A 12059-nucleotide genomic window follows, 5' to 3' on the forward strand; every position below is an offset into this window, starting at 1 on the left:
CTCTGGCACTAGAGCGAAGCCCTAAGCCGCGTAGACACGGTGTAGACACCTCGTAGAAAGTTGCGTACGGAAACGTATATCAAAGTATAATCGCGTATAATCGTGTAGATAAAGTAGAGTATACGTCTATGCAGAGTTATACGTGAGCGGTACTGTAGTTATTCTTACCTTGAATACTCCAATTAGCAGTTGGTGTAAGTGTTTACACAGCCTATCCTAAGTTTTAATAGTTATTCTAACCTTGAATACCCTAATAAGCAGTTGGTATATGTGTTTACACAGCCTATCCTAAGTTTTAGTAGTTATTCTTACCTTGAATACCCTAATAAGCAGTTGGTCTAAGTGTTTACAAAGCCTATCCTTAGTTTCAGTAGTTATTCTTACCTTGAATACCCTAATAAGCAGTTGGTATATGTGTTTACACAGCCTATCCTAAGTTTTAGTAGTTATTCTTACCTTGAATACCCTAATAAGCAGTTGGTCTAAGTGTTTACAAAGTCTATCCTTAGTTTCAGTAGTTATTCTTACCTTGAATACCCTAATAAGCAGTTGGTATATGTGTTTACACAGCCTATCCTAAGTTTTAGTAGTTATTCTTACCTTGAATACTCTAATAAGCAGTTGGTCTGAATGTCTTTTCTGTGTCACTAGCATATAAAGATACTCAGCATGCTCTTCCAATAGCAACAGATAGCTTTGATCTCTGCCTTGAGTCTCCAACAGATAAAGAATTAAATCCAAGGCATCATTAATCTAAAAAGAGAAAACAGGAGATATTTATATCATTCAACAAAGACAACAATCAAAATTATTTTATTTATTTATTTATTTATTCCAGGTATTGGTTCTTTTGTACAGTGCTCTTGAGCATGTTTTATTTTATGCTAACAGCACTTTCATATATGGCATTTATTAAATTATGCACAAACATACAAAGAAAACAGATTATTATAAATAAAAATAAAACAGAAGTCTACAGAAGAAACAAGCTCACTAGGAACAATGCATATTTGTCTATTAATTCATTGTCTCTCAGAAAGACAGAGTTACCTTAGATAACTGAGATGTTTCAAAATAAACATGGCTTAACAGTACGAGGAATGATACATATTTTCAGTTAGCAGACATCACTCGAAACACGGTAAATTACTCTTGAATAACTACTGCTATAAAACCTGGAAAGTGCTTCCGAATGATATAAAAACTGTTAAATCTTATGTAACGTTTAAGCACAAACTAAAAGCCCACCTAATTAAAAACTACGCTGACTGAGTATTGATTATCTCATGTTTATTTTTCTCTACTCTTAATTGTTACCTTCTTTCATTGTTATTTGATATTTTTTGGTCGCTAGCTCGATAAACTACTATTGTTTTTCTAGTGTCCTGTTTATACTGTACCACTTTGTTCTATTGTTCTTATGTATAGACGAAATAAATGAAATGAATGGAAGTATCAAAAAGTAACCAAAGATGAAAGAACCTACCAAGGAATCTTCCTCTACAGAGAGGATGAAAGCAATGATGCTCTTCATATCAGAATGGACGATGTTTCGTAAGAAATACTTGATCAACCCAAACAGGGAGTGTCGGATGGCTTTTGCATCTTCTTCTGGCAAATTACAGCAACTCGAGCTAAAACAAAAATTACCAACAAAAGGTCTGATAAATCATTTAAGTTTACAGATATATATGTATCACCAACAGTTTGTGACAAAATTCAATAGCTTTCTAGCTTGCCAAAGGAATGAAAGAACATTTTCTCCGTCCATATTTTGACCAGTGCTTTGCTCAAACAGGATGCTTTTACTAACTTTTTATTTAGTAAATGCTGTTTGTTTCAGGGTTTGCACTGGTTGATCTATGCTACCTTGCTATGTAGTCATAAATAATCCACAGGTTTATAGAAGACACCTGTTTTTTTACTGGAATCGATATTAAGCGCAAACTCAAACATTGTCACATTTTTCTGATTGTGGCTGAAACAGTTGCAGACTAATGTACTGTGACAAAATGAGAGGCAGGACTATACAAGCAGCAGCCCTATACCTGTGATTATAACCATGCTATAATAAGACTGTGAATAAAAGCAGGGAAAACAAAAACAGGGTTATATCTGTGATAAGAATCAGGACCATACCTAAAGCAGTATATACCTGCATAGGCGTAGGAGCCCAATTTGAATTTGGGGGGATGTAACAACTTGCTCGAATAATATATATCCTACATTTTTCGCAAACAACATGTTAATATACATATCATATTGGCTTTTACATTAGTGATAGCAAATTAGTTGGGCAAGCTTAGAACTTTATTTTAATTCCTAAAAGAATTTTTGTTAAACTATTGATTTCCTTTAGCTACATGATTACAATTTAATTTTCTTTCAGAAGGTGCCCGAAGAATTCTCAGCATATTGCCAGAATTTTCACAAAAATATTTCGTTGGAGGATCTGCAACCCCCAGCCCCCCCCCCCCCGTCTCTTACGCCTATGTATACCTGCAATCTGAGCAGGACAAAACCTGTAATACGAATCAGGACTACAAGCAGCAGGAATATCCTGGATATAATAAGGACTATACCTGAAGCAGGATATACCTGCTATCTGAAGCAGGACTAATAAAAGCAGGACTATACCTGTAATATGAATCAGGGCTATACAAGCAGCAGGAATATCCTGGTTAAAATTAGGACTTTACCTGAAGCAGGATATACCTGTTATCTGAAGCAGGACTAATAAAAAGCAGGACTATACCTGTAATACAAATCAGGGCTATACAAGCAGCAGGAATATCCTGGTTATAATAAGGACTATACTTGAAGCAGGATATACCTGTAATCTGAAGCAGGACTAATGAAAAGCAGGACTATACCTGTAATACCAATCAAGGCTATAAAAGCAGCAGGAATATCCTGGTTATAATAAGGATTATATCCAAATCAGGATATATCAGGATATATCTGTAATACGAATCAGGGCTATACAAGCAGCAGGAATATCCTGGTTATAACGACTATACCTGAAGCAGGACTATATCTGTAATAAGAATCAGGATCATACCCGAAGCAGGATATACCTGTAATATGAAGCAGGACTAATAAAAAGCAGGACTATATCTGTAATAAGAATCAGGATCATACCCGAAGCAGGATATACCTGTTATATGAAGCAGGACTAATAAAAAGCAGGACTATATCTGTAATAAGAATCAGGACCATACCCAAAGCAGGATATACCTGTACTATGAAGCAGGACTAATAGACAGCAGGACTATACCTGTAATAAGTCCTGATCACATCCAGGAGATACTGCACACCGTACATCTTTCTGAGGGTCTTATGATTATCTTTTATAATAGTGGCCAGGAACTGTATGTGACCTAATGTAAAAAGAAGTAAAAAAGGATTCAAGATAAATATTCATTAGGATATCAGTGTTTGATTGCCATTAAACTCTAAAGCACTTTAAAAACTTACTAAATTTATCAGAAAAGCATCTAAGTACTTGCAGGGAGACTAAATTTGACACAGAGGATATTGTTGATATTTGAGGTGAGGGCTATTGCCAGTTGCTGCCATCTTGGATATTATGATTGTACAAACCTTTTTTTTTTTCAAAACTGTGTCATCAATTTTTGGCATCACCTGATGATCAACATCATCTGATTAAAACTGATCTTACTTAAAATTGAAATCTTAATATTTGGAGAAATTTTATTTACAAAATATCAAACGACAATTAAGCCATAACTTTCAGAGTTAGATGTAAGTCCAATTTCACCATTTAGATTCATCTTTTCATTTCAGATGTTCGATTCTTCACCAGTACCATTTTCTCTCCTCATACTTCTGTGGGTGACTGCCCTTCCCACTCCAGTGGCCCGCCCTACCCCCACCCCCCGCCCCACTCCCTTACACTACTGCATTTTTACCTATTCTGACAGGGAATTCGCTTCTACTCCAAAATCTGAAGTCAAACAGCAAGTAACGGTAGGCACTTTTGATGAGCGTGTCGCTGCTGATACAGACTGACTCAAAGAACATCTGGATGGCCATCAACACTTTAACATCTATCAACGTTGGATTCACCTAACAAATGAAAATATGTTAATTAAGGAATAAATATCATGTTATATTTAGTGCAACCAAATCTATACAAAAGCAGTGACCAATTATTTATGATATAATTAATTCATGCATCTGACACATCACTTTACGAGACATCTGAAAATTCTGTATTAAAAGAGAGATCCATTTCTTACCTTTTGGAGAAGTGCAGCAACAGTGGCAATGCCTTGAGTTGTGTGGAGGAGTTCTTGATTGATAGTGTGTCCAACACAAATATTCTTGAGTAGGCTGATAAATCCAGCAACTTTGTTTTTCTCCAGTTCAAGTTCTGAGCAAAAAACATAAAAACAAGAAAAAACAAGAAAAACATTAAATAATTTATAAATGGAGAACAGAACAACTTTTAAATCCACAAGCATAATTTCTATCATTTTCAACCATTTGCAACTTTGTTGCAGTAGTGTACAATGGAGAATAGTTTGTGGACAACACCAGACATGTTTTGGCTAATATCTTTTGCAATTTCTTCCAGTGTTTTACGTTACAAATCAGCAACCAATGAGTATTTATTTTAGTACTTTACATGACTTGTACATCTGAAGTGGTACTATGTTTAATGTCTTGATCACTTCTGGGACTGTAGGTGATCATTAAGTTCTCTCATTTGTAACATTCTGAAAATCATTCAATTTACAGCATTAAAGCAGTCAGTTGGAACAGTTTCCTAATGCTAATACTTCTCTAAACTGTCCACCCATATCATGCTTCAGATCACTCGTATTGACAGTTACAATTAGTTTCTAATCTTTATCTGATAGAAACATGATATTCATACTGCTCATACTGACACTAAGAGTGCTCTGAATCAGGACATGACAGTACAGTATAGAAAAAATTTCCCCAACTAGGTGCATTAAAGTTTCAAATCCTTCATAATAATATGACAGCATCCACTAAAAGTTGTTCACAAGGATGAAGTAATACAACTCAACAAAAATTTATAAAACCGTCAGAAGTATCAACAAATCTAGATATCTTTAAACCCCACAAAATGCAAAAAGAAAACAAGTTGTTCATTTATGCTAATCCCAATATCTTATTTATCTAATGATCAATAACATGTTTTTTTTCGCACAGATATTGCTAACATTAAAATGAATCACTCATTAACCCCCAACCCCCCACCCCCAAATTGTTTACTACACAACTCACCAAAACATGATGAATCAATTTTTCATGATAACCAAAGGGAGCAGATTTTCATCAAACTTATTTGTTATTTTAATTTTTATTTTCATTTTCATTTTTTATCTTTCCCTACCTGGTCTAGAAAAAACCACCCAATCATCTGATAAAGTAGATTCAGCGGAGTCAATAGTATCTTTGTTATCTTCTTCTTCATCCTCTTGCTCATCCTCTTCAATTTGATTACTTTCCAGGGTGACCAACTCTAGAATTGGGAAAAGGACCTGGACCCCTCCTATGCAGTTGATGACATCCTGTGCAGGAGGAAAGAAATACTAATAATTATTCTATATAAGAGCTTACTGAATTGATCAATAAGTTCAGCCAACTAAAACCACTGGACATTAACTACATTACACCTGCTAAGGCGTAAGCTGTACAGCGATGAAAGAATGAATTTCCCCAGTCGGTTCTTGTCACCAAAGGTAGCATAGAATTACTTGCTGCAAATGGAATTTATTGCCAGAAACGTACCTTGAGGTCGTAAGCAACGCAGTACGTGCCACAAAGTTGGCCTTGGTAGACACCCTGAGCAAGATCAGCACATTTATTTTGGGAGCAGGCATTGGCATGGTAATAGAGGAGTAGCTTGCCCTTCAAGTCAGTCATGTCCGTATCCTCAGACTGAAAGTTACAACGCTCGTTCGGACCTGTCCAGACATGAAATATACCACGAGTCATGATGTTTGTGATATGATATTAACTTGATCTTTGGACTTTTAGAAAGAGGGTGGGGGGGATCAAAAGTGGGGAGGGGGAAGGACCAAATGAATTGGAAAGAAAATTTTATGGTAAATCTATATGACACTATTTAGTTTTTATTGACGTTATTTAATTTTAAGGGAGATATAAACATTTTAACTATTAGAAAAGTTTGCATAATGAGACAAAATCATTGATTTTCTTATCTGTCACCATCAGAGTAATACCTTAAATTCCATAACAAATATAAAGCAATTCTGGCAGGGCCTAATACAGATATAGACATTAAGGTCAAACTCATTCATATTCATGCCTCTGTCACCAAATAGCAATAGGGATAAACTAAGCACAGCACACATATATAGTAAATATGTGTTTATGCTTGTATGTCTAGGTTGAAGGTTCTATTTGACCAAGACTCTCCCACCACAAATAAATTTAAAAACATAACCCAATTGTATACCAACAGTTTACTAATACAACCAAAAAGATAAAAAGATGCAAATTGTAGCAACACTAATTCAGAAGTTTTTGTTTAACAACATTTTTAAGTTGCATCTACTCACTAATACATTTTAAGAAAAGTCACCCATGAAAGAACCTGGGCACGAAAAACCAAACAACAGAACAACAGATCCGCTTTCAACACCCTTGCATCGAGACTGTGACCATGTGATCATCGTCAGGTGTATATCACGATTGCCCTAGAAGGGAACATAATGCTACAAATGATTTTAGCCGAAGGGTGATCTCACTGACATTCACAATACCCATGGCAACCAGCAATTACAAAATTTCTGGGATGTATAAACTTCAAAACTTCCTACAGATTAAACTTAATATATAAATGAGGAAACCCGTTCCCATCTGTCTGGCAAGTTTTAATAAGTATTTAATCACAGCAATCTTGAAAAAGAAGATGAAGGTTTCTTGTCATGCATGATTCATGAATAATTCATATCCTCATGCATTCATTCATGACTTGATATATGACTTTTAATATTTGGGGTTTTGCTACAGGAAGGGGGGCTACTCATGCATTAAACATGATATGAATATTCAATGCTTGACTATTGTGGGACCTCTGACATGCATGAAAAGGGTTGTGTGATATTACACAGCAAGACCTAATATGCAAACACTTGTTGACTTACTAGGACTTCTCTGGCCTGTTTCTGTCGAATTCCAAATGTTTTAAAGAGGATGATGGTAAGGGAAGGCAATGAAAAGTGTAGGTTAATATAATGTTTGGGTCAAAGGGCATTAGAAATATGCATGTTTAATCTTTAATATGTAACTCAGAGGTGTTAAAGGTAATCCTACATGTAAGGGAAAAGTGTTCATTCTTTACCAAAGAGTTAATTCCTGTGGAAAAAGGAGTACCTCATCATACAACATGATTGTAGGGATGCTATCAAAACTGAAAATATGGTTTTGGACGTCATAATAAGCATGGGTCTGTCCATCTTTTTATTACGGGAAGCAGAATTTGGCCAAGCCGTGTGAACATTTTTGTTCATTTAAATGTATCTACAAGTTTGAGTTTCTATGTAGTCTTTAAAGGGCATTCATTTGAAATAAACACCAATGAAAAGAATTAGTTCATGGACATACAGACAAATATTTCACTCTGTGATAGTTCAGGATTTATAAACCACTGCAATAAAGGTGTAAGGTAGGGAAGGGAGGTGTTGGGGGGGGGGTCTGAGTTGAAAAACATTAAAAACTGTGTTAAGTAGGTGTTAAAATGACACATTGGTTCTATCATTAAGTGTATGAATTGATATTAACCCATATCACTGTGAGACTATGTGACTAAAACACTGTTCCAGCAGTAACAATGACTTGGTCTTCAGTAAAATTTAATGAAATTTCTATCTGTAGCTGAAAGGCTATGATGTTGAAACACTAAATAGCTGTTATAGTTTACCACACTGAAATGCTGTTTAACTAAGACATTATGAGGATGTTTTCTCCACAACATTAAAGGTTATGGGATTGAAAACATTGAAAAGCTGTTCTCGCTGTCATAACCTAAGGCTGTTTTAATAGTCACGCTGCAGATGAGTTTCTTGGTAACACAAAACGTCTCTTCTAGAGACAGCACTGACTTGCTTTTCCACTTTCATAAAACATGGAGTGGCTGTTCTAGGAATCAGACTGAATATGCTATTCTTTCTGAATATTGAGATGCTGTTCTAGGAATCAGACTGTACACGCTACTCCATCTGCTCACTGAAGTTCTTCTCTAGTGACAGCATTGAATAGCTCCTTTACTGTTATAAAACATTGAAGATTTACACCAACTAAATACAATATTGAGATGCTGTTCTAGGAATCAGACTGAAGGTTTTATTACTAAAGAGAACATACGTAAACTGATGATAACCAAGGATCAGTCTCTATAAAGCTAACAGAATTAACTTAATTCCTATATCATCAAGAACTTTATGCTTTGTTTATGTTAAGTTTTGGACTTCTTTTTTATAATTCCAATTGCACATGCAGAAAGTGAAAATAGTATCTGAGAAAATCCACAAATTTCTTTGTATTCTTCAGTGCTACCAAGTTGATCGTGGAGAACTACTTGCCTTAAAGCCAAAGATTTGAAAACAAGTTCTCCTTGTTACTTTTCTGGTTACATGGCACAGTATGAAGTTGCTTGTGTTGTTTCTGCATTTACTATTTGCCTAATCTAAAACATGAAACACTTTGTTTATAAAGTGATCACCCCTTGGTGATATCTCATTGCAACAAACTTGACAAATGTATTTTTGACACGATATGACTTCCTCACCTGCTGCATGTAATTTTCTGATCTGAATTGCAGAGACAGATTCTGAGAATATGCAAGCACTACCCATTTGACCTTGCAGCGACCTCGAGGTTCCCCATTCTAAATCCTTCATGTCCACCGGTATTGATGTGCTCGTTAATGCATCTTTCGACTGTTTAGAAGGTCTTAGGCTCGGTGCGTGGATGTTTGGCAATGATATCGAGATGGGAAAGGAGCTGGATCTTGAAGCACGAGATGGTTCCACATCCTGACAGATCCGATCTTCATCCTTTGGGCAGCTGATACTACAGTAGTCAAAATCCTGTGGGAATAGTTACGTAAAGTCATGTTACTATTTATAAGCACTGCCATATGACATACACGCCACCCATCCAAACCTCAATCTTCTCCATCATCCACACCATTTTCTTGGCTCACCATTAGATCATACTATTGTTTTCTCTTTACAATTTTCACATTAGTGCAATCAGTGTTGGATTAAAACCCTTTAGGTCCCTGAAGTACCATCTGCTTACCCCACCCCCTCACCTCTTCCTGTTTTAATGTTTGTAGGCACAACATGAATAAAGAAACTTGGTAAGTTGTACCTTCACCGAGGCACCTTGTCCTAAGGAGACTCTAAGTACTTCCTTTATATGCCTATTGGACTAAATCCATCCCTGCCCCCTCTCAATGAACCAATACATAGTATTGAGATAAAAACTTTTTCAACTATCATGTGTCCATAAAACATGCATCAGTTGAACTCAAACACTCAAATTAAAGTTAGCAACAGCGGTAGTACGAATAAAAAAAGATAGCTGATAATTACCTCTTTGGTTGAAGGAAGTTTCAGCTGTGCTGTGTGTCTAAGAGTACCATCCACATAAACCTGAACTTGGCTTGGTCCAAATCGCTGTGAGATGTGAGTGATGGTGACTGAGTGCTGAGAAGCAAGGATCATAAATTTTGATAGTTTAGGAAAATTATTCTATGTTATCATTTGATATCAGTATTTCAATGTTTTTAATTTCTATAGATAATGACATAAATGTAGGACAAAGAGATAATGAATGTCATATTTACATTAGTCTGCCCCTGAAAGAGGATTCTTGGTATGATAAAACTGTCTGGCCCTCTCAACTTTTATAGAATATGATACATAGATAGACATTTATATTTTGTAAAAAACTGGAGTTATGTCAGTTTTGCTTAGTCAAGTTTTAAAAGGCTCAAAAAGTGACACAGCAAGAGAAAAAGTAGGCATTTTACTCAAGTAATGTGCACAAGAGTCATGGTTATTAACTTAATGATAAAATAAACTCCACTGCTTTTCATAGCAAATTTTCAAATGGTTTATGCCAGTACATTGGATGTAGCTTTTACACTCAAAAAGCAAAATTTACATGAACTTAGTCAGGGTATTTGATGTGTTTATTTTGTTATAACAAAGGTTTATCACAATTCTTGTTTATAAACAAATGATCATCAATATTTTCTTTACCCAACCATTGTCCAGGACAGGATTATCTGTTAGGGCTGTGGATGAAAATTCCTTCTTGTTTGTGACACCAACCACGAGAACACCTTCCATAGTAAAGAACGCTTCAAATCCAGTTCCAATATTTGTGTAAAAACTGAAAGAAGAGTAAGACTAAATATACTGAGATCACTACACAGTGTTTAAGAAAAGGCTGTTAAAACCATCCCCCAATTTACCTAACAATTCTCATTTCATACGACTCTTAACCAGAGCAGCGATATGAAATGCATTACAGATGGTTAACTATACAAACTCCAAATTAAATGTCCACATATATTCTAACCCCCTCAAACCCCCCCCCCTCCTACCCACGTTTGGACTTGCACCTACTTATGGTGTAGGAGGAGTTCGCGACACCCCCATTTGTCCTCGACCCTTAACCCCACCACCAGAATATTACTCCTCCTGGATTTCTCACTAGAGACAATACAATGAACTGAGTCAATGACTCTGTTGTTTATTAAAGACTATGGAAAGTGACAATTCTGCCATAAAATGCTTTTCAATAATCAAACCAATCAAATGTAGTGTCGTCTACAAGAGATGAGCTGCCAAATGAAGATTCAACTTACCTGTAAAGCTGTCTTCTGAATCGACCTTTAGTGAGAGTCTTGGCAGATAAAGGAGTACTGTTCAAACATATCCAGGTGTGAAAGGTGAAACTACTGCCTGACCACTTCTTGATTTGTGGAATGTGAATACCCTGACAGACAAAATATATATTGCACAAAATTCACATTACATTTTACACTTGAAAAACAAAAATATTTTGTTGTCTGTGTGAACTATGACATCACAACCGTTTGCTTCAAGTTCACTTATGATATAAACTATTTCAACAATCAGTGTCTTGAAAATGCGATGCAGGAATCCAACGCAATTTCACCACGATGCTTAGAATATGATTTTCTATTGTAAGTGACAAATCAAGTTTCCTCTGGACTATAATTTTCTTATCCTTCATATTATTATTGTTATTATTATACCATATCTTACGTGCTCAATACAAATTATGAAGTCTGATAACAAGCACTTTACAAACCAAATTGAGAAATAGACATACAAAAAAAGCTGGATCAATTACTCAAGTATTGCAGAGAAAGATGTGTATTGATAGTACGTTTTAAAGCTTCAAGAGAATTGATAGTACTTTCAATAATCTGTATGTTATTTTGATGTCATTTTCAATGCGGTTTTATTGATTTTCAACTTACTGTGTTGTCTTCTTGAAAGTCAAAGTAATGGTAGGCTCCTCTCCGTGTCTCCTTTCTGGCAATTGTAGACAAAGCGTGCATGAGACGGGAACATAAGGGTGAGAGGGTCTCATCATCTGGACCTCTCATCAGACCAATCATATGCTTCACCTGTGAAGCCACAATGCTATATGAGCCAAGTTTCTCAATCAGTTGAATTATTTTTTCTGGAAAGACAATAAAATCGTACACAAAATACAAATAATATTTTGCAAAATCAAATAATCCAAACTGTGAGCAATTTGAATTGTATCTTAATATTTCAAACAGCATGCAACCTCTTGTCAAGCAAAGGCAACACCACCTGCTACTGTTGTGTGTTGATGAAGTTATGGCAATTGGTCAGGAGCACTGTCTTTGCTTAGTGAGAGAGGGGCTTAGAATTTATTTAGTGAGAAGGAAAGGTAGGTTGCTTAGAATTTATTAAGTGAGAGGGATGGGGAGGGGCTTAGAATTTATTAAGTGAGAGGGA

The 12059-nt window shown here is 35.7% G+C and overlaps 1 protein-coding gene across 2 annotated transcripts in view; it reads right to left on the bottom strand.

The window, feature by feature from the left end:
* LOC139964508 (neurobeachin-like protein 1) overlaps nt 1-12059 on the bottom strand; it is a 50961-nt gene that overhangs the window by 22917 nt on the left and 15985 nt on the right. For both annotated transcript variants that reach the window (XM_071966115.1, XM_071966114.1), the window contains exons 12-23: nt 11549-11754; nt 10907-11037; nt 10296-10428; nt 9624-9737; nt 8813-9113; nt 5788-5963; nt 5390-5567; nt 4263-4396; nt 3933-4089; nt 3278-3380; nt 1487-1634; nt 601-753 (exon numbers count right to left, since the gene is read on the bottom strand). In XM_071966115.1, the coding sequence (XP_071822216.1) occupies nt 601-753; nt 1487-1634; nt 3278-3380; nt 3933-4089; nt 4263-4396; nt 5390-5567; nt 5788-5963; nt 8813-9113; nt 9624-9737; nt 10296-10428; nt 10907-11037; nt 11549-11754 (1934 nt within the window). The remainder of the gene's footprint in view (nt 1-600; nt 754-1486; nt 1635-3277; nt 3381-3932; nt 4090-4262; nt 4397-5389; nt 5568-5787; nt 5964-8812; nt 9114-9623; nt 9738-10295; nt 10429-10906; nt 11038-11548; nt 11755-12059) is intronic.

Source organism: Apostichopus japonicus, chromosome 23 (assembly GCF_037975245.1).
Source record: "Apostichopus japonicus isolate 1M-3 chromosome 23, ASM3797524v1, whole genome shotgun sequence".
NCBI lineage: Eukaryota > Metazoa > Echinodermata > Holothuroidea > Aspidochirotida > Stichopodidae > Apostichopus > Apostichopus japonicus.